This window comes from Leucoraja erinacea, chromosome 13 (genome assembly GCF_028641065.1).
Source record: "Leucoraja erinacea ecotype New England chromosome 13, Leri_hhj_1, whole genome shotgun sequence".
NCBI classification, from domain to species: domain Eukaryota; kingdom Metazoa; phylum Chordata; class Chondrichthyes; order Rajiformes; family Rajidae; genus Leucoraja; species Leucoraja erinaceus.
In genome coordinates, this window is record NC_073389.1 from 34,237,448 (window position 1) to 34,264,398 (window position 26,951).

General features: G+C 39.8%; 1 protein-coding gene across 1 annotated transcript; it reads left to right on the forward strand.

The window, feature by feature from the left end:
• The first annotated feature begins 417 nt into the window (after window positions 1–417).
• Window positions 418–26,677, forward strand: rnaseh2b (ribonuclease H2, subunit B). Its single transcript, XM_055644874.1, has 11 exons — window positions 418–555; window positions 5,506–5,577; window positions 8,760–8,867; window positions 9,919–9,995; window positions 11,798–11,915; window positions 12,906–12,970; window positions 15,412–15,517; window positions 17,616–17,697; window positions 19,601–19,649; window positions 21,813–21,890; window positions 26,381–26,677. Exons 1-11 carry the CDS (start codon window positions 492–494, stop codon window positions 26,492–26,494), a joined length of 933 nt encoding a protein of 310 aa, XP_055500849.1. The 5' UTR covers window positions 418–491; the 3' UTR covers window positions 26,495–26,677.
• Window positions 26,678–26,951: the final 274 nt, after the last annotated feature.

The window sequence follows — 26,951 nt, forward strand, 5'->3', positions numbered from 1 at the left end:
ATGCGATGCTGCTTCAAGCACGATTTGTACAAGTGCATCTGAGAATGAGTCTGAAGAAGGCTCTCGACACGAAACGTCACATTCATTTTCTCCAGAGATGCTGTCTGACCTACTGAGTTACTCCAACTTTTTGTATCTATCAGTGTGAACCAGCATCTGCAGTTCCTTCCTACACATCCGCCAGTGAGCTCCGTCCTCTGGTTGCAGCGACTCCGCACTGGGCGCTCGCGGGGACAGCCCTTCACGGAGGAGCGCACCACAAAGACAAGGTGATGGGGATGGCACTTTACTCTCACAGTAAAAAAGCGGAGCACGACTGTTCCCCACCACACGGGCCTTGCTTGGTCGGATACGGATAGTGGTTACTCTCAAAGATCCTATAGCGGATATAGGATCTTTGGTTACTCATGCATTAATTGGCTGTGCTCCCCCCGCCCCCACGGTGACGAGTCGCTGCGCCAGTGACCCTCCTGCTGACGCCACGCCGCAAGATGCCCGGCAAGAAGAGCCGCGCGCGGGGGTCGCCCTCCACCCAGTGGGTGCTGCTCGCTCCAGGTGAGGGGCGCGCGCGGGTGGCAGCAGATCCACGAGCCGCCCTCCCGGTGCACGGGCAGCGCCCGCCCGCACGCACGCTCTCGCTCTTACTCTCGCTCGCCTCTCGAGGCTGTAGCCCTGTTCCGTCAACGCGGGGCATGCGCCGTGAAGCCGAAAGTCGTTGCTCGTCTTGTCCGCGCCCGGGAGGCGGAGAGTTCGGTTTAGTTTAGTTCAGAGATACAGCGCGGAAACAGGCCCTTCGGCTCACCGAGTCCGCACCGACCAGCGATCCCCGCACACTAACGCCACTCTACACACACAACCAGGGACAATGTACAATGTCTACGGAAACTAATTAACCCACGTCTTCGGAGTGTGGGTGGAAACCGCGGCATCGGAGAAACCCCACGCAGGTCACGGAGATAGATACAAAAGGCTGGAGTAACTCAGCGGGTCAGACATCATCTCTGGAGAAAAGATGACGTTTCAGGGTCGAGAGCCTTGGCCTTCAGTCAGGGGAGAACTACAAACACTACTGACCAGGACCCATAGTCAGGATCGAACCCGGGTATCTGGCGCTGTAAGGCAGCAACTCGATCGCTGCGCCACCGTGCCGCCCTTAACAGTGGCGGTGTCCCACCCTGACCAAAGGAACCGCACTCCCATAGCCATTATTCTCCAATGCCCAGCGTTTAAGGGGTCCCGACTCGAAACGTCCCCTGCCCACGTACTCCAGAAGTGCTGCATGACCTGCGGGTCACTCTTGGCACCTTTTTTACGCTGGGATCTATGATTTTATTAGTTGGATATTGATGGATTGGTTAGTGAGTTTGCAGACACCAAAATTGGAGACTGAGGCAGTTCTTCAAAGTATATTTGGGGATATAGATTAGCAACAGAAATGGGCTTTCTAAAAAAGGAAGCACTAGAACATGGGAGATTTTGTTTTAGCATATGAAATTGACGCCAAGCACTTGTGAAGTGTTGTGATTTGGTAGGTCGAATGTAATGGAAAGTATGTTTGTAATCTTGGGCTCCAAGTCCCTGAAAGCAGCAACATGAGTAGAAATAGTGGTAAAGAAGACATGTTTGCAATCATTTATAGGGACATTGAGTATCAGAGTTATTAAGTCATGTTGTGAGTATTTTGTGCTGCAATGCACCATTACAGAACAATGTAAAAAGCACAATTCTTCAGGCACATTTCCCAACAACCTTTCTAAAAAAGGAAGCACTAGAACATGGGAGATTTTGTTTTAGCATATTTAATCAGATTTAACTAACCCAAGAGATCCCAAATATGCCCACAACTCTCAATGCTGTGTATCAAGAATAAATTAAAATAATTCCAAGTCTGACCCCCCCCTTTCCCATTTTTCTTTCCATGTTCACTCTCTGCCCGGTACCATCAGCCCCACTTATCCGTTCCATTATTCACAGTTATATGTTACATAAACAGTAATGAAAACATTATGAGAACATAATAGCAGGAGTTGGCCACATTGCTCCCCCCCCCCCCCCCCCCGGTTATTCAATATAATCATAGTTGATCTGCTCCAGGCTTAATTTCTTCTGTTACAGTTCCCTTAGTTCCCATTTCTCTGATCTTTCAAACTTTTGTCAACTTCACCTAGTGATCAGATCACTACAATTCTTGAGTATTCCAGAGATTCATTAACCTCTACAACATAATCCTCTGCATCTTAGTTTTTAATAACTGCTCTCTAATCTTGTAACTGATCCCTTCTTTGAAATTTGCCCTTGAGTGAAAATATACTGCCATCTACACTGTCATACTGTCAAAAGAACTTGCATCACCCCTCGTTCTGCTAAACCACAAAGATTATAGAAACATAGAAAATAGGTTCAGGAGTAGGCCATTCAGCCCTTCGACCTGCACCGCCATTCAATATGATCATGGCTGATCATCCAACTCAGTAGCCTGTACCAGCCTTCTCTCCATACCCCTTGATCTCTTTAGCAACAAGGGCCACATCTAACTCCCTCTTAAATATAGCCAATGAACTGGCCTCAACTACCTTCTGTGGCAGAGAATTCCACAGATTCACCACTCTGTGTGAAAAATGTTTTTCTCATCTCGGTCCTGGGTGAGTGGGCAAATGTTTGGCAGATGCAGTATAATGTGGATAAATGTGAGGTTATCCATTTTGGTGGCAAAAACGGGAAAGCAGACTATTATCTAAATGCTGGCCGATTGGGAAAGGGGGAGATGCAGCGAGACCTGGGTGTCATGGTACACCAGTCATTGAAGGTAGGCATGCAGGTGCAGCAGGCAGTAAAGAAAGCGAATGGTATGTTAGCTTTCATTGCAAAAGGATTTGAGTACAGGAGCAGGGAGGTTCTACTGCAGTTGTACAGGGTCTTGGTGAGACCACACCTGGAGTATTGCGTACAGTTTTGGTCTCCAAATCTGAGGAAGGACATTATTGCCATAGAGGGAGTGCAGAGACGGTTCACCAGACTGATTCCTGGGATGTCAGGACTGTCTTATGAAGAAAGACTGGATAGACTTGGTTTATACTCTCTAGAATTTAGGAGATTGAGAGGGGATCTTATAGAAACTTACAAAATTCTTAAGGGGTTGGACAGGCTAGATGCAGGAAGATTGTTCCCGATGTTAGGGAAGTCCGGACAAGGGGTCACAGCTTAAGGATAAGGGGGAAATCCTTTAAAACCGAGATGAGAAGAACTTTTTTCACACAGAGAGTGGTGAATCTCTGGAACTCTGCCGCAGAGGGTAGTTGAGGCCAGTTCATTGGCTATATTTAAGAGGGAGTTAGATGTGGCCCTTGTGGCTAAGGGGATCAGGGGGTATGGAGAGAAGGCAGGTATGGGATACTGAGTTGGATGATCAGCCATGATCATATTGAATGGCGGTGCAGGCTCGAAGGGCCGAATGGCCTACTCCTGCACCTAATTTCTATGTTTCTATGTAAAATACTTCCCCTTATCCTTAAGCTGTGACCCCTTGTTCTGGACTTTCCCAACATCGGGAACAATCTTCCTGCATCTAGCCTGTCCAACCCCTTAAGAATTTTGTAAGTTTCTATAAGATCCCCCCTCAATCTTTTAAATTCTAGCTAGTACAAGCCGAGTCTATCCAGTCTTTCTTCATATAAAAGTCCTGACATCCCAGGAATCAGTCTGGTGAACCTTCTCTGTACTCCCTCTATGGCAAGAATGTCTTTCCTCAGATTAGGAGACCAAAACTGTACGCAATACTCCAGGTTTGCTGCTTATGATAGGATTGCCTCCTCATTCCGGGAATTAGACGAGTGAATCTCTCTTGGTCTGCATCTAATGCCAATATATCTCAACTCTATCTCATCAAAAGTTTAATCAAATTTGTTTAACACGACTTGCTCTTATCAAAGCCATGCTAGTTGTCTTAATTTTTCCACAGATTATTATTATTCCTGTCCCAAATCTATATTTTTCAAACCTTTCCAGCCATTGAGGTTAAACTGACTGGCACACAAAAGCTTGAAATGTATGGTGGTACCGAAATATGAACGGAAGAAGCTGGGTATGAACAACTGAGGAGCAATATTTAATCAGTAACTGGATGCAGAGATGTAACCTGTTGAATGATTGTTTAACCATGAAATCTAATGGATTGAATACTGCAACTAAAATGAGGGAAACCAAAAGGAGCTTCTTCAGTCCCATATGTACAGATGGCTTCAACTACGACACATCATAGAATTCAGTCCTTGAGAGATTTGGGATCAGACTTGGAATGAATGGTTATTTATTTTAATTTATTCTTGATACAAAGTATTGAAAGTAGTGGGCATATTTGGGATCTCTTGGGTTTTGTTAATTATGACCTGATATGCTAAAAGTTAAAACCTCCCCTTTGTTCTACAGTGTTTCCTTGCTTAGAAAGATTGTGGGGAAACATGCCTGAAGAATTGTGATATTTACATTATCACTGGGGTGCTGCAACATGGAAAGTGGATTTGAGATTATATCTTCATGAATTACCACTTGTGCATTTGACATTGCTGCAGAAGGCCTTGTCTGAGTGGTTGATTGTGCTTGAAACCTAAACAATTTCAAATTAAATAAAGTGAACATGTTCGAAATGAACAGTTATCACCTCTACTCCAAAAAAAGGGAGCCAGACTATCCAGCCTTTCCTCACAACCGAACAAATGGATTTTTCCGCAGAGTAATAACTAAACTATGCACATTGCTCCAGCTTTACTGCACACTCCAGCTAAAATTATTGTAAATTAATATACTATCCCATTTGTTTTGTTTAATATATGCCTGGACTTATTCTATGCATTTGTCCTCCATTCTGTTTCTCTGCCCCTCTTTTTCTTCTGTTCCCCTCTGGTTTCCTCTCGGAATATCCTTAGTGCAGCTTTGCATCATATTTTATTTAATAACTCTTTCATCTATGGCACTTTGAAATGTTTTATTAATGCAAATAGTTATGCTTGTGTAAATAGTTGTGTAAATGCTAATTTTGTGACAAACCACTGTGAAGCAGACAGGCCTCACATTTTTGGTTCCTTTCTATTGATGTACATACCAAGCCCCTTTGTATTAGTGCACAATAACATTGCAACCTTCTGCAAGGCAAGGAAGCAGGTTGAAATTTTTGGCGTGCAGAAAAGGCATTTGGAACATGAGGACCAATTTAGCATATAAGTGGTCTGTTGTCTTATAAGTGAGCACGACATCATGTTTCCCGATCCAGCTTGTTAATATTTGCCTTTGTTCCTTTAGCTTTTCTGTTTTATAATACAATCAAAAATAACTGAAAACGCTGGGGAAAAATAAATTGAGTTAATGTTTCAGATTGAAGGATCTTCAATGTGAAATGTAAATTTGTTTTTCTTTCCACATATCCTGTGTGCCTCCTGCATTTTTTATGCAATATTGTCTATTGTCTGTTGTCTCTCTGTGTTTTAAAATAATCTTTTTGATTTACCTCAGAGTCTGTTGTTGATACACCAGAGAAGATTAATTCTGGTCCTGTTTTTACAAGACTTCGCAATCCTAAAACGGGTAAGTATCAGTGGGTGATGAATGGTTATATAAACTGCACTATGTTTGCTAATAATAGTATTATTGTTTGGTTGTACTCGTTAAACTCTGTCACCTTGGGAATGTTAAAGTCTAGAGGGCATACCTTTAAGGTCAGAGGGGAAATGTTTAAAAGTGTGGACTGCGTTTTTTAACAAGGAGGAGTGGGTGCTTGGAACGTGATGCTAGGGTTGGTAATCGTGGAGGCAGATCCGATAGTGGAGGCAGTAACCCTCACCACATTCAGAAAGGGCCAGGATGTATACTTGAAGATCCATCACCTGCTAGACCATGGACCATGAATGCTGGAATTAAAGTTGGATAGCTCTTTTATTGAAGTTTCTTGTGCTGCAAATTTCCCATAATTCTATTCTTTTGTGACATCTGAACTATCTGCTATTATCTGACCTCCATTTAAGTATAAATAACACAATAAATTTCGGTGTAAAAACGGAACTGAAATTTGTAGAACAAGAATGTCTTCAGTACTTACTAAAAGCTGAATGTCTATTTGATTGGTCTCGCATCATAAAAGGTTTGCCTGACCACAAGAGACTCTTTTTTAGAGGGTACAGATTGGACAGTAGAGCATAATTCTTTGTCAACTGGATTCTCTCCCGTGTCATTGAAACTATGTCTAACAATTTTGTTCAGAAAAACGAGCAAATCTTTGGAGCTCCATTTACTTTAATGATCGATACATGTCAATTAGTGATGATTCGCATAATGGGTCTCTCTTGTTTCTTCTCCCTGTGTTCTCTGCTCACCTTGCTCCCTTGATATTCCCACTGCTGAAGGTACAACACTCCTTCCTCTCAAGCTAGCTGACGTTGGTCCACTGTGCCACTTCTAAAAATCTGGTGTCAGCATATCTTTCCACAAAAACTTCTAACTCTTATTGTAGCAAATAGCCATATATTCCCCAGGCTCCCTTTTCTCTTAACCTACTGCACCTCCCAAATTCCGCCAATCCTTCCAAGAACAACTTATTTGAATCCCTTTAACAAAGTTTCTAAGCTCTGCCTTAATATCAAAATGATTCTCATCACAGTCAAATGTCATTTTATGTCACGATTCCAGTGCACTTCCTGGCTGCCCACCCACCTTCTGCCTTTTATAAACCTGATGTGGTTTAGAACAATGTCCTTTGATGCATAAGGCCCATTCATTATTGGAAGGGCTCAGGGTGCTGGCACAGACTGGAATAAATTGGGGATTGGGCTCCACGTCTGTTCCATAATGATTCAATAATCACCTGTATTTGCTTACCAGCTTATAATTAAACAATGCCTAAATTTAAAAATCTTTCCCTATTCAAATATCTTGCTGGGTTTGTCCTTCCTTCTCTCAGCAGCCTGGGAGATCAGTCCACTGATGGTCAGAGGCAAACTGGCTGCCATGCCAGTTTCTTATGGTATGGTTTAGTTACATTTGACATCTGCCATCAATGAAATCAATCCAGAAAGATCTGTCAGATACTTTTCCTTTTGGTCACTATAGGTGGATAAACTATTCTGTACAGTTTGCTGAAGTATAAAAGTAAAATTTAAAAGTAGAGCCAGTTCTGACATTCAAATATAGGATCGTGGAAAATTAGAAGCAGAAGACCATTTTGTCTCCTGTGCCTGTTCCACAATTTAATGAGCTTGCAGCTAATCTTTTACCTCGGGATTTTTTCCTGTACAAACTAATAGTGTCTATAACTTCCCTTGCTAACCGTGCTTTGACCAATTTTCATGTTTGTCTTTTATGCCTTAAATAGAAGTATTTGTTGTAAACTTAATTCATTTTTTTTGTTTTCCTATTTGTCAATTTTTTGTGTCCGATTATTTGGCGGCCAATCAACCGCTGTCTCTAAGGGGGTTGCGTCCAATCACCGACCAGCTTCCCTTAAAATTCCCGTCCAATCAACAAATCTGTCTCCTCCCGCCCAATCAGCTGCTGTCTCCAAGGGCATTGCGTCCAATCACATATTGCGCTTTCACTCGGCGGCCAATCAGACGCACTTTCCGAGGGGCGTTGCGACCAATCACTGACGAGCTTCCCTTACTGAAGCAGACGATGGCTGCTGCCAACACAGTGAGAGAGATGCAAGAAAGCAGCTATTACATATAATACACAATAAACTGTATTACAAAATGCAAACAAGTTATGCATTCTTGTACTCTTACATGGGTATGATTGCACACAAAAAAAATTAATTATTCCAGCATAATGGCAACATATAAAAATACTGATTTTTCTCATCAAAATACTGATTTTCAGGTACTAGAATACTTAAATGCTCTGACAAAACTTGGCAGCTCTGATTACCCCTCAATATTTGAATGTGGATCACAAGATGAACCTTTTTTTTCCATGGGAGTTAATTCCATAGATTTACCACATAAATATTCCAAATGTCACTGAATGCCCTGGCTCTCATTTTATGTTAGTATTGAAAGGCTAGTTTTAATAGGATACATTTGGGTACTGCCAACTTTGCTGACTTAATGAATAACATGTGATAAATTAATGCAGCAAGTTGGCATTTATTTTTGATACCACAAAATCTTGGAAAGAGCAATGACTGCATCAGGATTTCTCAAGTTTTTAAAAGTCATTTTCTAGTTGGAACAGAAACATTGTGTTGAAATGGTTCTTATATGCCAAGCTTGAAAGCTCAAGGCCATTAGTAACAACAACAGTGTACAGAGTTTGCCGAGTATGGTACATAAATTTCTATACTGCACACAGAGCCGTGAAGAAGCCCACTGCCACTAGTTAAACAATCAGATTTCTACCCCACCATTCTCTTTACATCCACCCCCTGACAAATAATCCCTTGCAATCTGACCTCTGCTATCCTTGCCTTCAGCTGCAAGTATATAACAAATTTCTAATTCTCTGCTTTACCTAAAACCTCTTCTTGGCTCCGTCAGATTCTTTTGATGATTATCTTAATTCTGTTCATTGACTTCAAATATTACTTCTGTTTCTGCCTCTACTGATGCTGTCAGACTTTGTGCTTCCATCATTTTCAGTTTTTAATTTTGGTGTCGTCTTTGTCTGTTGATCTGTTTGCGAAAAGAATTATATTGGATTTGAGCCTTCCAATTTCTTCTGTTGAACATATCGATTGAACAAAATTTTGAATGTACTTACGTTTTCTCTATCTTATTCAGCAAATGGTGCCTTGTACCTTTTTAGTAGTGATTGCAAACAAGTTTTTGAAGTGAAGGCTTTTGACGAAGACCATCATTCTTGGTTTATCGGTCAGTCTGTTCAGCGTGGTGAGTATTTTTACTAGGACACCATTTGTTATTCTGGTTACAGTGCACAATATATTTGTAAGAATAGTTGGACTGATTTAGATATTTGCTGTGCAATATTAAGAATAAGCCGTCTTTCCGATTTAGTTGGTGCACAGAAGACTTAGTATCTTTGAAGCCAAGTTAAGTGCCTTACCATCCAGTCATTTACTTCATGTTTCCTATTATTGCAGCCAACATTTGTTTCCTTAAACAAAATGCCCATACAGAACTTTGAGCCGGGTTTCAAGAAATGTTCGGGCATTGTAACTTGCAGGATATTTTTGAACATTTTGTATAAAAGCACGCACATCATAAGGATTAGAAAAAATGCCCCTTTCCTAGCCCTTGGTTCCAAAGTGCTTTGCAGATATTAATTTGGTTTTGTGTTTATTATAAATTTGCACAGAATAATGTACAAAAATCCTGCTAAATTTTTGGATTTATTTTAAACCACTATCTGCTTCACTCATGGTTTTTCCTGAATTATATTTGCTGCCCTTATCTTGTATGTGATTCCAATACTACACCATCCTTTACCTTCTACAATGATTCATCGCGGTATTCTTTGTGTAAGGCAGGTCTGGTAGAGCAATAAATGGCAGTGATGCAAACATTCCTAGATTTTGTTTTAGCACATATAACACATGCAGCAATTGGATAAATGGTAGATGGATTACTGGCATCTATATTTCAACCATAAGCCAAGATCTCTGGCAGTAATAGAGCTGCTTACTACAATTCTGAATTAATACTAGTTTTTCTGGAGTGTAAGCTAGAGTTTCCAACTATTTCCAAAACAACAAGGGGTTGCAAATTGCAGTGTTATTTCTTGCATATAGAGTGGGTGATGTAAAGGGGCTCAGTTGTTTGTTGCTTTCCACAATTCTTGATCTCAAAGCAGCCATGCTGTGTAAACTTGCGTGTTTCAACAAGTTCTGGTATGTTAATTTACAAATGCATCTGGATGTGAGTAATTGCATGATAACCAATGATGAATAAAGTTGTCTTAATTCCGATTCTTTCTTTCAAGATGGAAGGCTGATGTTTGTTACGCCCCTGGATCCACTGTTTCTGGTACTACCATACCTTATTAATGCCAGTGAAAAGGTAAGTTGGTTTCCTTTACTGGATAACTGCTTTGCTGACATTTGATTATGAAATGTGGAAAATAAGTAAATTAAGATCATAAGCCATAGGAGCAGTGTTAGGGTATTCAGCTCATCGAGTCCAACTCCCCCATTTGATCACAGCTGATCTATTTTTTAATTTCAACCCTATTCTGCCTTCCCCCCCATAACTTTAGATGCCCTAACTAATCAGGAACCTATCAATCTTTGCTTTAAAAATACGCGTCAGTGGCAAAGAATTTCATAGATTCACCACCCTCTGGCTAAAGAAATTCCTCCTCATCTCTATTTTAAAAATACGTCCTTTTATTCTGAGGATGTGCCCTTTAGACTCTCGAGTTCTAGACCAAGGGTTCCCAGCCTGGGGTAAATTTAGCCTACCCAGGGGGTAAATTTGTTGATTCTGGATTTGTACATATTTTTTCTTATTGACTGACTGTGTTTTCTTCTGGTATACCGATATCTGTTCATCATTAGTTGTTCATAAATAAGTGAAATAACATTGTTATGTGCTATTAAAGTTGCCAGGGGTAAACAGGACAAAAAAGGTTGGGAACCCCTGTTCTAGACTCCCATTACTGGAAACATCCTTTCCATGTCCACTCGGCCTTTCATTATAAATTAGTTGGCTTTACTATTGCATAAATTCCTTACAATCAGGTTGACTCCGGTTTTATATACTGTAGTTCTCTCTGATAACCATCTTATTAGTAAAGAGATACTATCAACACTAGGGTTATTTAAAAAAAACCCGGTATGGAGAGGCTTCTCCAGATGTATTAGTTCATTTGGAATTTTTGCCAGATGCACTCGGTTTAGTTTTTTATTGTCTCGTGTACCAAGGTACACTGAAAAGTTTTTGTTGTTATTTGTTCCAGACTCAGGGTACACAGTTTAAGAATTTAGGCCATTTAGGACTGAGATGAGGAAAAACATTTTCACCCAGAGAGTTGCGAATCTGTGGAATTCACTGCCACGTAATGCAGTGGAGGCCAATTCACTGGATATTTTCAAGAGAGAGTTAGATATAGCTCTTAGGGCTAACGGAATTAAGCGATATGGGGAGACCATGTGACCAAGGTGAGACTGGTCCTTGATTATGATGGTGGATTATGCTTGTCTAAAAGCACCAGAAAATCTACTGTAACAAGAATAACTCAGACATGCGGATGATCAAATTGGCTACTGGTAGATCCAAGGGAGAATGTGTTAACTTACAGAGATGAGGCCTTTCAGCTTGAATTAGTGAGTTTAGCTAACTGAACTATTCAGCCCGGAATGTCAAAAGCAGGGAAGATGCCAAACTTTGGTAGGATCCAAATAAGTTGACATTGAAATGTTTAATTGCAAGTTCAAGTTTCAAGTTTATATTTATTGTCACTGTACCAATTGGTACAGCAAGATTTGGGTTGCCATACAAATAAAAAGAACACAACACACGATAGAATTTAACATGAACATCCCCACACAGCAGAATCAACGTTTCCCACTGTGAGGGAAGGCAATAAGAGTTCAGTCATCTGCCTCTATGTTTACCCATGGTCGGGGCCTATTGAGGTCGCCGCAACGGCGGCCCGATGTTCGGGCCCTCTTGCCGGATGATGGAACTCCAGTGTCGGCAATTTAAGCAATTGTTTGTGGAATGCATACTCTGTTCCACAATTAAAGAAATTCACAGCCCACAACTATTAGTTTCTTGTTAAAATTGTTGAATTGCTTACCAGTTTTATTCTCCACCATTGCTTCTTTATCTATTTTTTTTTAAATGTCCTTTTTCCCCAGCAAGGAAAATTTGAGCCAGCTGATCAGGTAATAAAGGATGAAGATTTTCCCGAATGTGCCAATGTACTGAAATGTTCGAGGACTTTGCAATCACTTCACTGTATCACTGATGAAAAAGGTAGTACACTGGAAACCAAGAACTATAACTTCCTAAACCCCTCTCCTTTAACTGCACTGTAAGAATTTCAGTTACCTTTGTTGCTCTTTCCTCATTCCAATGATGCATTTTGCGAAAATTTCCTATGATTATATCTATTTCCCGATTTTGAAAGGTTAAAAAATTGTGACTTTAAGTTAAAAATCCATCGCCTTGTCAACATTGTCAAGATATTGCAACCTCTTGAAGCTTGACTGGGTTAGGCTCTGTTTGTGGTTTCATGCCTGGTCATTGTGGTTTATTGTGATGCTTTATTGGAGAGACGGGTATACTCAATTTGATGCTGTGATGGGAACTGTTGTCTGGTATCATCTCTGAATGAGCAGAAGCACTCTTGCTGCTGTGTCAGAAGCTGCAGAATCAACCCTCTCACTAGGGACCGGAGTACGTAACCTAAAGTGACACTAGTCAATACTGGGAGGACGTTGTTCTGTCAGAGGATATGTTTTACAGTGTAACAGCAAATGCAGCCTTATCTGTCCTTTGAGGAGGATACAGGAGATCTCACTAGTAAATCTCCCCATCTCGATTATTTTGTCAGATTGTCTAAACTTGATCACGTTGTTAGTGTGGGATTATGCTGTGCAGAGACTCTCAGCACAAATTTCACGAGGAACCAATCTTCATGGAGAAACTAGGACAGCCCAACAGCCTGTTAACGCCTCTGGTACATAGGAAGAGGCAGAGAATCTATCAGAGAATAGAAAACTATTTGGAGGAACTACGTATTGAAGGCTAGTCACTCCTTGTGGCAAAAATATTAAGTGTTCTGGGGGCAACCAGATACGTGGCAATGTTATGTCCTAAATTAAATGAAGAAACAGCACTGAAGCAACACTCCCAGTTAGAATGATTTTCTTTTGTTAACATACTTTTGTATATTTGTTTCTTTCTGTTATCCCTGACATGGGATATAATTTTACAGCCTTGTTTTGTCTTTTTTTCCTTTAGAAATGGGTGATCGAAAGTTTTATAAGTATAACAGAGAGAAAACCCTTGTGTGGCTAAAAAAGAAGGTGATTTATTTAATTTTATTTTATATTTCATAAAAGGTATAGACTTCCTAGCGGATTGTATCCCCACTCATCCACTGTCAAAAGTGAAGTCTAGGCCAAGAACTTTGGTGGTGATTCTGAGTATATGACCGACAGTGAGGATTCTTTGTTAGCACTTGCAGAAATCACAGGCAACCCAGAAAATCAGTGACATTAGGAATTTAGTTTGTGTAAGAAAGAACTGCAGATGCTGGTTTAAATTGAAGGTAGACACAAAATGCTGGTAACTCAGCGAGACAGGCAGCATCTCTGGAGAGAAGGAATTTACTTGTTTGCAAAGTTCTGTTTTAATGTTAGCACCCAATAGTGCTCCCAATTCTCCCTCAGCTCCGTGCCCCTCTCAGAACTTGCTGTTGATCACAAATGAAAAACTGCACAGGATTGTTTCTTGTCTTCTTTAATTTACACCAATGAATAGAGATTGAATTGAACAAAACTGAGGAATGAATTTGGTATTTTCTTGCTTGTGTTGGGGTTTGTTTCAATTAACATATTTGGCTCTGAGCTCCTGTTTTTTTGTTGCAGTGTCCTCCATAATGTTTGCGACAAAGACCCCTCATTTATTTATTTGTCTCTGTACTCCACAATTTGAGATTTGGAATTGAAAAAAAAATCACATGTGGCTAAAATGCACACTGTCAGATTTTATTCATTTTGGTTTCACCATGTAGAAATTGCAGCTGTGTTTATACATAGCCCCCCCCCATTTCAGGGCACCATAATGTTTGGGACACATGGCTTCACAGTTTAAATGCCTCCCGAATGCAGGTATAAGAGAACTCTCAGCACCTAGTCTTTCCACCAGTTTTTCCATCATCTTTGGAAAAGTTTATTGCTGTTTATCAACATGAGGACCAATGTTGTGCCAATGAAAGTCAAATAAGCCATTATGGGACTGAGAAACAAGAATAAAACTGTTAGAGACAACAGCCAAACCTTAGGCTTACCAAAATCAATTGTTTGGAACATCATTAAGAAGAAAGAGCACTGGTGAGCTTACTAATTGCAAAGGGATTGGCAGGCCAAGGAAGACCTCCACAGCTGATGACAGAAGAATTCTCTATAATAAAGAAAAATCCCCAAACACTCTGTCTGCAGAAGACTTCATGAACAGAAATGCAGAGGCTACACTGCAAGGTGCAAACCACTGGTTAGCTGCAAAAATAGGATGGCCAGGTTACAGTTTGCCAAGAAGTACTTAAAAGATCAACCACAGTTCTAGAAAAAACACTAATTTGTGCTGTTGTAAGGAAATGCTGCACTGTGGCGGCTCCATCTTTCAAATTAGTCAAATTCCCATCATCCCCCTTGGGTGATCATGAAAGTTCCCAATCCTATGTTCTGAAAAAGAGCTGGGTATTTCTCCTGGCTGCCAGTATTATTTGGCCATCTAATTACTCTTTTTGGACACTTGTGAACAGGTGAAGGACACGGTCTCACATTTTATAGAGTGTCTCAGGAAGTTCCAAACTGTTTGCATCTAATGATGAACGAAGTGTAGATACTAGTAATCTAGTAAACTAGTGAACTAGTAATGCAAAAAACATGGCAACCGATTTGTGTATAGCATCGTATAGCAAATAGAAATACGATAGTACCCAGATGATCAGTTTTTGTTATTTGATTGGGAGATAAATATTAGTCAAGATTTCGGGAACAATGTCCCTCCCTACTTTTCAAATAGCATTTAGAACTTAACTAAAATATCTGTCAAGACGTCAATTTACTGTGGTATTTCCTCAGTGCTGCACTTGTGTGTCAGCTCATGTTTGGTGTTTGAAAAGCAAAAAGCCACAGATTCTGAAAATCTGAAATAAAAACGAATGGACGCTCAGTAGGTTGGGCAGTGTCTGTGGTGAGAGCAACAATGTTAACATTTCAGGTCAGTGTTCTTTTTAGTGCTCATGTTTCTAGATTGGGACCTCAACTTCAGACTTGTCGAAGAGTATTCTGTGAGCTGTGCTGCAGGTGACTATGTCAGGACTGCTTAATTTAACACATTCTTCCACGTCGCATTGTCTTGGTTTCCTTTTCTTCTAAGACCTTATTCCGTCAAAAATATATGGTCGCTGATTTGCAATGTTATAATAAGTCAAGCATTAAGAACTTACAGTCCTCCAGAACTGGAAAAGACCAAGACTTCATTGACCCGAGGCACTACCTTAAACAGTAGCATCATCCAAATGATAACAATCTTTAAATAGTTCATTGTTTTTAAAGCACTTTATGAACAGCTGTGATTGTGCATATTGTTACATAAGGGCAAAAATATACCATTTGGGTCATTGTGTATGCGGAGTTTGTTTAAACCTTTTCAATCCTTTAGACTTGGTACTAACTTGCACAATATTTTGTAGATCAGTAATTTTTTTTTCATCCGTTGTGTTTCTTGTTTTAAATAGGCTGAACAGACTGTAAAGGCGCTAAAGTGTGCTGGTGTTTCTGTCGGCGGAGGTGTTCAGTCCAGTGTGTTGGTTAGGAGTAAACAAGTTGCAGAAGCAACAGAAGGTTTGTCCACACTCTTACAATCTAGTTAGGCATTTACTTTGCAGGTTATTTTCTTTGGTTCGATTGAGCAATGAAAAAGTGCATTGATGAAATTGGAATCCAGATCTCGCTATATATTTTTCTGATCAGTGAATACGTAATTGGACATGTGATCTTACTATTTGTATTTTTGTGAACATTCATCTTTTTATGTGTTTGCTGATAAATTGGTCAGCCAAAAGGTGGACTGGTGGTGTTTGTGGAGATTTAGTTGTTTGGTAATGGTATTTAATTATCTGCTAAAATGTTGCATGTCTAAACTTGGCCATGATGATATCAGCATTATTGTAAATAGAGCAGCTTCTGACGTCGTTATCTCAGCTAACTTGTTTACAAGCAAGACCAACCAAGAATGAGAAGCTCCAAAAGGACAAATGGCCAGCAGCATCCTATCACATTTTGTAAGGAAAGCAGGGCAAGTCTGGCTGGAGATCAATAAAATTCACATAAGTCTCTCTGAAGTCTATGTACCCTCTTCAAATGTTCTGTGAAATATTAGCCACTACATTGCGTTGTCTGATAAACATACACCAAATTCACAATTTTGGCAAATGAAAGAGACAATTTGATATACATTAGTTGCATGGAGTGCAAGACATTTTCTACTAATCTAAATGAGTACATGCCCAGTCACTGATTTCATTTGGACTGCATTTCAAATTATCACAATATAGGAAATCATTCAGCCCAGTCTTTCAGTCCCATTGCCCTACGTTCTTCTAGTGTATTCTCTTATGCTGATTAAACTCCCTTTGATTCTCCCACCACCCATGTACACTATGGGTAATTTACAGTAACCAATTAACTCACCAGCCTATCCTTTGGTATCTGGAAGGAAACTGAACAACCCTGATGAAAACCCATGCATCCATGGTGAGAACATGTGAACTCCACCTGAGGTTGGGATTGATCCTTCATTACTAGTTCTAGGATTGGAATTAGCTTGGCGTAAGGGTAGCACTCTCTTTGTTCTGAGTGTGGGCTCTATTCCATTCATCTGGGCTGAGTGTCAAATATTTTGAAACACTGCACTATATGAGCCATTTCTTTTCAGTTAAGCAATGTGTCCATAGTCCATAGTGATCAGTTTGGGCCACACCACTGCACTCCAAGTCATGAATGTCCTTGGTTTCATAAGGGGCTCATACTTCAATCTTAATCACTGAACTGCTGTACACAGACAACAGAAGATAGACACCAAAAGCTGGAGTAACTCAGCGGGTCAGACAGCATCTCAGGAGAAAAGGAATAGGTGAAGTTTCTGGTCGAGGCCCTTCTTCTGCATGCTCAGAAGCTGAACCCACAGAAGCTGATCCACAAAATGATAAAGATATTAATGAGGTCTGGAATCAAGTCGCTGTTAGTGAGCAAGTTGTTGGTTGTAAATATGCCTTTTAATAGCATCTCTGTTCATGCCTTCCATTACTTTTTCTGATACTTGAAAGTAGGCTACTAGTTCAATAATTGGCCAGATTGGCTCCTACCATTTTTTTTTGATAGACCGGACATGAACAATTCTTCATTCTGTCCATTAGATGCCCATGATGTAGCTGCAGTTAGCTTGTTACATCACGTGATTGCTACTTGTTTGGGACATCTCGATTATGGGGGTTGAAGAAGAGCCGATGTTGTCTTCCATTCTCTTCTGTGAGCTGAAATAAAGTTTAAAGTGTCCAATTTTTATAATTTAATTGGAAGCAGGAATTGTGAGAAAATACAAAAGGCATTTAAAGGTTTCTGCTGGTATAATCTGAACCAGCCATGTGACTTGGTTACCGAATATTTAAAAAGCAGATCTGTTTAAAGTGCTGTTAGAATGATATGCCTTCAGATTCTGATGGGAAAGGGTGAAGTGAAAAGACATCTGTGAGAAAATACTGAAATATATTTTAACATAATCATTCTCAGGCTTATTTTTAACTTATTGCTTAAGTTAAGTTATTGCAAACCACCTATGGGCTCTCAAATATCCATTGTTGGGATATTTGTGATATTTTTTGTGATATTTTTTGTGATATTGTGATATTTATTTTCTGTGACAATATTGGATTTTTTTCAGAGGATTTCCTACGATACGCTCATGGTTTGCTGTCAGAATATATTCCCATGGGTTTAAGTGAGGAACTCTTCAAATTCTTGGAGTGAGTATCTGAATATAAAGAATTGATTATAGAAACGTTATATGCGTCAAACAATCTAACACCATACTTGTATAATATCCTTCTAAATATAGAAATTCCGTCGTCAGACGCAATTAGAAGAGAATGGGAAGAAGAATTAGGCCTAAAAATTTCCAAAGACAGATGGGAAACATATCTCTTATATATACACAATTGTTCGATTAATGTTAAGACACATTTTAATCCAATTCAAAATACTGCACAGACTACTACTCAAAGACTAAACTGAATAAGATTTTTTCAAATGTACCTCCTATTTGTGACAAATTTCTCCTTCAAGAAGCAAAAATTGTCAGTAAGCTTAATATGCAATTGTATAAGATCAAGAATTTGATCAACTAACAATTTAGGTTTTAAGCAGATTGAGGTCGAGAGGTGCAGAGGTTCAGGAGGTTTAAGGTTCTCCAACTGAAAGCACAGCTGTCAGTCTTGCGAAGACCAGAGTTAAAGAACCGTGGAATAATCTGTAAGAGGTACAGACCCTAAGGAAGTTGGAATGAGGGGAGGGTCTTGCCAAGGATGGCTTTGAAAACAAGATCTAAAATTATAGGCTAACCTAGGTCAGCATGCAGGTTGCAATGTTTTGAAATCCTTCATATTTATGTAGCCAGGAGAGCATTGGAATGGTCATGTTGTAAGATAATAAAGAGAGGATGAAGATTCCTACATAGATAATTCTCTGGTTACAGGTGGATAAATAAATATGAAACTAGTGTATGTTGCTTCAGCTGGATAATGAAGGAACAGATTTGGAGGAGAATGGCAGATAGGTCAAGAAGTAAGTGTTTATAATCTATGGATCACGTCCAAGAAAGTTGTTGGTGTTATTTTTTTAAATAGTTTCAATACTTTGGTAGTGATAGGAACTTAAATGTGTGAATTAGGCCACGCAGGACTAGGGTATATAGGTGTAAATGCGAAGGAAGGGATAATGTGAAGACAACACCATCCAGTATGAAATAACACTTCAGAAGTAAGGAATTTGGGTTTTGTGAATGTATTTGAAATATTCCTTCACAATGCTAAAGTTTGAGACCTTGAAAATCTGAGGTGCAAAGAAGGGAGTTTACTCTAGCTTATCAAATTGCCAGTTCCAAACTTGGCTTACTTGGCTGCCCTAATCTGCATTCATATCAGAATTTAAATTGCCATTTTTGAGCCATTAACACGACATATATGGTGGCGCTTATTGGACTCTTAAGTGGTGCAGGGCAGGCTTAATGCTTCTTGCACCCCTCCCACCTTCCTTCTGAATAGGAATCTGATCTTGGTGATGTTTTACATCTACCACCTACAGAATTTTGGAGGATCTGCACCCCTATTTAACTTCCCATCCTCTAGTCATACAGGTAGTCAATGGGAACATCCCCAGGAATTGACCCAACATTCCTCCATATGGTCTTGTTTGAGAATTGTCACTAGTCCCACGGGGATCTGACAAAAGGCCTGAACATATTATAAAAGGAGTTTATCAAAACTGGTGGGACTTGATTGTTCCATGGGTAGCTTTTGGTCTGCCAGAGTTTTAAACTACTTGGCAAGAGTAGGATTAAGGCCTTTCTGGCCCTTACTCCAACATGGGAGCAGTGGCACATTTATCAGATATTCATGGATAACTTTAGAATGTGTTGCATACCCCAATAATCTATAATTTAGGGTTAGAATTGAGATCTTGCACCTCAGCTGTCAATGGAAAAAAGAATTATTCTATGAACTGCCATAGCCTAGTTCTCATCAGTGATTCATAAGATTCTTGCTTCAACCAACATTCCAGACTGAACCCAAGTCGATGCATCAATGTAGTATTTGAGAAGTATTGTTCAATAATATTATTCAGATGTCTTATCCGCATTTTTAATTTTAGGTTACCAGTTATTTCAGCCAACACAGCATCAAGTGAGCCACCATCAAAGGTTTGTGTCGGTATTGATCATTTAGTGTTGTGCTGTTATAAATATTCAGTAAACGTTGTAGCATGAAAATTTATAACTGCTTTGAATGTAGTGAATCAATTGTTTTCTGTTTCAAAGATAAATGCTGCAATCGCTTAAACTTAGTGGCAAAGCCATTTCTATAAAGAGAATGCAAGTGCTCAGTAATTAGGGTACATTTGAGATTCTACCTGGAATAATTGAAAATCCTTCACTTTTTCACTTTGAGAATTTATTCCCACTCCAAAATGTTGGCATTTGATCTTGGCTGTTTCTGTATTGATGGAGTGTAATCACTCTGAGGTGGAAGGATTTAATTTGGAGGACCACTACTGAAAGGGTGTTGCATTAAAGAAGTAGTTGTCTTCTGGATGGAACATTTCAGAAGCATCTGGTTAAGCATCTGAAGTTCCAGGTACAGAAGGCTATGGACCAAATGCCAGTAAATGGAATTCTTAGTTTTTGGTTAAGTTAGTGCAATAATAAAGTACTGTTCCATCCACTTGCACTTCTTTTAACAATCTTTTGTCACTACCAGAGGAATAATCAAGCAATTGGTTCTGATGGAACATGTGTTCTTTCTATTCTGAATTATTTTCACTTTATTTCAAGGAGTCAATCTGTATTGATGTAGCGTTCCAGCTAACTTTCCCTCAGCTAACATCACCAAACCATGCAATAATTTAATTTGTATATGGTTCCCATGCACAATCCATTTTTGTATGAGCTGTAAAAAATGTTCTTGCATCCTCTTATACCTACTGGTATAAATCATGCAGTTGAATTCATTAAACTCTGCTCATTTGTGAACTGGTACTAGGCAAGTTGCCATGGATCAGTTGGATTGTGTCCAAATCCAAAAGGGCTACTTAGGTCCTACAGGGTTTAGAACATGCCAAACTGACAGTTTCCAGGTTTTACTAAGTGGTCGAATCATAACATGTTCTGGGAAGCAAAGAATAGCAACTGGATATGTTGCCAACATTACACATACCAGAAGAGAATGTATTAATCACTGAATCCCAAGACAATATACAAACTTCCACAGTGAAGATCTATGTCCCATCTTTCCTATTCTGAATGATGGGACTAAGCAGCATTGATGAAAGCAAAGTTCGATGGATTCTATCAACAGCCTACATAGACTCATCTGATGTCTGATTTTACTTGTAAGGCACTTGTTATATCTGGTATATTACAAGTATTATCTAACATTCAGGATGCTTCGGCTGATAGCAGCAAACATTATAAACGCACGCTGCGCACATTATTTTCGGGCTACAGCTGCAACTTCTGAGCTAATAAACCCTTGATAACCCTTTGCTGAATCTGCCTCATATTTGAAATGATACCAGATCAACAGAGCAGAGGTATAAGGTGGTATGTTCTATTATTAAAACTTTCCCATTGCTCACTTTAGTAGTAAATGTATATAAAGGGTTCTCCACTGTACCTACCTTTTCACAAATGATGAAATGGAAAACGTTATCAGAAATTGTTCATTTAAATATTTGTATTCACTCACAGTAACATGGGGGGCCCTGAATACTGAAATAACTGGAAAACACTAAACTACTCAAAAGGCCAGACAGCATGAACTGACAGATAACCCTTTTAATGTTTCAATTTGATTATCCATCATAAAGGTGAATTCCCAACCAATGATCTCTTGCATATTTCTAGCATTCCTATTTTTTCAGTTTCAGATTTTTAACGACTGCAGATTTTTAACTTTCCTTTCAATAGATTCTGCTGTAAATGTTGCTTTAATGCTTGGTGAACGTGGGATGAAATACTAATTTTTGTACTGATTATTAAGGAATGAAGAATTACTTCAAATGTAAAATGCAAGCTGAAGGCTTGTTTTGCCCCTTGTTCTTCTATTACACCACAAGTTGCTTGGAGGACATAAGCCTGAAAAGATGTGCATTGTGATGATTTATTGCAGGTTCTGTGTATAAGAATGTCCAGTGAAACCATTTGCATAAGCATGTGCATGACAGGTTGCATGCTTAAATGTTCTCAAATCAGCTGTTGATTGAGAACAATGCACTATGTATAGTAGATCTTTTTTTTTCCAATACCGGCAATTTACAATACAATCTGCCAATGCTACAACTTTATTCAACAAAACTGCCATTACAGAAAAGGAAATTGTCTGGTAAAGAAGTAGAGGCGGAAGAAGATTACACCAAGTTCAACTCTGATTCAAAAGAGAAAAAGGTAAGCTTTCACACTTAACTCCCACTGCTGTTATTGTCTTTCAGAAGTTGATGTTAAACACTGAGTTGCACAGTTAGAAGGATAGAAACATAGAAGCATAGAAAATAGGTGCAGGCGTAGACCCTTCGAGCCAGCACTGCCATTCAATATGGTCATCCAAAATCAGTGCCCCGTTCCGGCTTTTCCCCTATATCCCTTGATTCCCTTAGCCCAAAAAGCTAAATCTAACTCTCTTGAAGAGAGAGGATCCCAACGGTCCTTTCCAAATCCCTGCTGAGCTAGCTGATCTCAATCGGCGTGCAATTGGCTTGAGTGCATCAGAGTCAAGGAGACTTGTGGATTGTGATCAATTTCAACATTGAATCCCCTCGAATCTTCTGAAACTTCAAGAAAATTCATACAGCAGTTTTATAAACTCCTGTTCTTAAAATAGTTTTAGAGCATCTAAGGCAAAAATCACTACATTTAGCGGTTGGAAATTGTGTGCTGTACATTCAAGCCCATGTTATTAATATATAAAAGAGCAATTATCTAATTACCATCCCCCTCGGGAACCCCACTTTAACTGGAAAAGGGTTTGAGTAATCACGTGATCATTACCAATTAAGAACCTTTCACAAGTTTGCCCAAATAGGACCACTGCTTTGTCCTTTCTCTACAGATCTCTAACTAATCCAGTTTACTACCAAGTCCGCTTCCACTATCTTGTCAGGCAGGGGATTCCAAACACCTGTTTTATGTTAATACACCACATTTCATGTTGCTACTATCCCATTTATTCCAAGCGCTTCTGTCTTGATGGCAAGTTTATTATGTGGAACTTTATTATATACACTTTGGAAGCATACATCAGATTACGTCCAATTTCCCCCAAAACCTTTTCTGTTATTTCATATAATTCTATCAAGTTAGGTAGATACAATGTTTGACAGGATTAAGATTTATTTGGAGTACCCTGGGTTTTTTCTAAGCAGGTCATGGCTGTGGTTGATGGTGGTAAAGTAATACATTGCAATTGTTTCTTGTAGCCGCAACTCGAGTAAACATATGCTTGGAATGAGTACAGACAATTGCACCAAAATTAAATCAGTTAAATTGTGACCAATTACAGAAACTAACTTTGCGTTACAATTGATTATTGGATTGAGTGTTGATCTAATTAAAGTGTTTAAAATAACAGATTCGATGGGACCTAGAGAAACCATTTCTTCTGGAAATATAGAACGTCCCTTTGGCCTGCAATGTCCATGCTGAACATGATGCTAAGACCATCTCTTATCTACCTGCACATAATCCATATCCCTCCATTCCCTACCTAACCAAAAGTCTCTTGATTGCCACGATTATTATATCTGCCTCAACTGCTGCCCCCATCAGTGCATTCCAGACACTCACCACCCTGTGTTTAGTAAAAAAACCTTGCCCTGCACATCTCCTTTAAACTTTGCTTCCCTCACCTTAAAGCTGTACCTTTTAGTATTTGATTTTTCTATCCGGGGATAAAAGTTCTGAAACTATCCTATGTATGCCTCTCATAATTTTATGATACTTCTATCAGGTCTCTCTGCAACGTCTGATCCAGAGAAAATTATCCTGGTCTGTCCAACCAATTTGTAGCTATTAACCTCTAATCTAGGGCATCATTATGATAAACCTCCATCCATTCTTTCCAAAGTCACTGCATTCCTCCTGTAAAGGAACAACAGGAATTGCATGCAAATCCCCAAAATGCTGACTAACCAAAGTCCTATAAAGCTGCATCATGACTTCCTGATTCTTATATTCAATGCTCCGACCTATGAAAACAAGTATACCATATGCCTTTTTTACCACTCTACTTTCAGGAAGTTATAGACTTGGATCCCAAGATCCCTCTGTACACCAAAGCTTTTAAGGGCCTTGCTATTTTTTTCCCCTTGCATTTGACCTCCCAAAGTGCAACACCTCACACTTGCATGGATTAAACTCTATGTGTCATTTCCCCATCCATCTCTGTATCTAATCTATATCTCATTGTATACCTTGACAGTCAGCAACCCCACCAACCTTGGTGTCTTCTGCAAAGTTACTAACCTGCCGGTCAATGTTTACATCCAGGTCATTTACATCACAAACAGTAAAGGTCCCAGCACAGTTCCCTGCGGAACTCCACTGGTTATTAAACTCCAGCCTGAATAGTGTCCTTCCATCACAGCCCTCTCTGTCTTAGTAAGATGGTTCTGAATCCATACAATCAAGTCACTGTTAATCCCATGCATCTTAATCTTCTGGATTAGCCTCCTGAATAGAACCCTTGCTAAAATCCTTGTAGGCAACATCCACTGCCCTACCTTCATCAATCAATAGACAATAGGTGCAGGAATAGGCCATTCGGCCCTTCGAGCCCACACCCCTATTCACTATGATTATGGCAGATCATCCACATTCAGTACCCCGTTCCTGCCCTCCCCATATCCCTTGACTCCGCTATTTTTAAGAGCTCTATCTAACTCTCTTGAAAGCATCCAGAGAATCGGCCTCCACTGCATTCTGAGGCAGAGAATTCCACAGCTTCACAACTTTCTGGGTGAAAAAGTTTTTCTTCATCTCAGTTCTAAATGGCTTACCCCTTATTCTTAAACTGTGGCCCCTGGTTCTGGACTCCCCCAACATCGGGAACATGTTTCCTAGCTCTAGCGTGTCCATTCCCTTAATCTTGTATGTTTCAATAAGATATCCTCTCATCCTTCTAAATTCCAGTGTATACAAGCCCACTCGCTCCATTCTTTCAACATATGGCAGACCCGCCATCCTGGGAATTAACCTCGTGAATCTACGCTGCACTCCCTCAATAGCAAGAATGTACTTCCTCAAATTTGGAGATGAAAACTGCACACAATACTCCAGGTGTGGTCTCACCAGGGCCCTGTACAACAGCAGAAGGTCCTCTTTCCTCCTGTACTCAACTCCTATTGTTATGAAGGCCAACATGCCATTAGCTTTCTTCGCTGCCTGCTGTACCTGCATGCTTACTTTCAGTGACTGATGTACAAGGACACCCAGATCTCGTTGAACTTCCCCTTTTCCTAACTTGACACCATTCAGATAAAAATCTGCCTTCCTGTTCTTTCCACCAAAGTGGATAACCTCACATTTATTCATATTGAACTGCATTTGCCATGCATCTGCACACTCACCTAACCTTTCCATTACCCTGCATCCTGACAGCATCCTCTTCACAGTTCACACTGCCATCCAGCTTTGTGTCATCTGCAAATTTGCTAATGCCACTTTTAATCCCTTCATCTAAATCATTAATGTATATTGTAAATAGCTGTGGTCCCAACGTCGAGCCTTGCAGCATCCCACTAGTCACTGCCTGCCATTCTGAAATCGGGACCCGTTAATCCCTACTCTGCCAACTAATTTTCTATCCATGTCAGTACCCTACCCCCAATACCATGTACTCCAATTTTGACCACTAATCTCCTCTGTGGGACCTAATCAAAGGTTTTCTGAAAGTCCAGGCACACTACATCCACTGGCTCTCCCTTGACCATTTTCCTCGTTACATCCTCCAAAAAATCCAGAATATTAGTCAAGCGTAATTTCCCCTTCGTAAATTCATGCTGACTCGAACCGATCCTGTTACTGCTCTCCAAATGTGCCGCTATTTCACCTTTTATAATTGACTCCAGCATCTTCCCCACCACCGATGTCAGGCTAACAAGCCTTCGTTACCCACTGAAAAAACTTGACCATGTAAAAAACCATGCTGACCGTCCCCAATTCACCCATTCCTTTTCTAATGGGAGTAAATCCTATCCCGAAGAATTCTCTCCAATAGCTTCCCCACCACAGATGTGAGGAATTACTGGCCTATAATTCTCTGGATTCTCATTCCTTCCCTTCCTAAATAAAGGAACAATATTAGCTAATCCCCATTTCGCTGGGATCTCGCCGGTAGCCAGGAAAAACTCAAAGACCTCCAAGGCTCCCGCAATCTCCTCACTTGCCTCTCAATAACCAGGGATAAATCCCATCGGGTCCTGGGGATTTATCCATCTTAAGGCTCTTCAAGAGTGCCAACACCACCACCTCCTTAATCTCAAACTGCCCTTGCAAGTCTGTGTCCTCTACACTGGTCTCACTGTCCTCCATGTCCTTCTCCTCGGTGAAAACATGCTGAATGCAAGAAGCCAAGTACTTAAAGGCATAATAAAATTAGAACTAGGTGGAGTGAATAAGGCATGAAATTAGAACGCATCTTCTTTCATTTACAGCTAATGAAAATTGCTGCATATGCATTTTATGCATAATAAGAATTTGATAACAGGTATTTCCAAGAATTGCATTATTCAGAACAATTTAATTCAGTATAAACGTTCAATCGATTAATTAATCAATTGATAATGTTAATTAAACACAAAACAATTGCTGTTAGTCCATCTTAATCCATTATGGCAATTTTCCTAAAATAAATATTAACCATTGTTTTTTTTTCCTCGTAGCCCACCAAGATGACAGCTGCACAGAAATCCCTGTCAAAGGTTGACAAAAGTGGAATGAAAAATATATCTGCCTTTTTTGCATCAAAGACCAAAGGAACAAGCAAGAGTCCATAACTTTTGGATCATTTCTGTTTTTTTATAATATAAAATGAACACTTGTTTGTCAGATGTTCTGATGCATTTTTTTTTTCTGTTTCAACAGTACTGCAGTTAAATCTTATTTTGTTTTCCTTTCAGCTAAGTTGTATGTCCAGAAGCGTGCTGTTGATTTGAATATTAAACATTTTTTTTCTTAAATGTGTCTGAGAGAATTGTTATATGAGTCGGGTCTGACCTCTTCAGCCAACATTGCCCGTGCTACATTATCAGTATGTGCATATCCAGCTTCAACTTTTGAGTCCGTAGTTTCCAGAGCAGTCATTACTGTTTTTAAAAAAAAAATGGAGGTGTCGTGGACATTTCTTTCCCACTCCTATCCACTGGATGCAATCTAATAACAAGGTTATTTTGGTTAGTTATATTGGTTGAAGAAAAAATATTAGCCTGCATACCAGGGGGAAAAAATTATTCT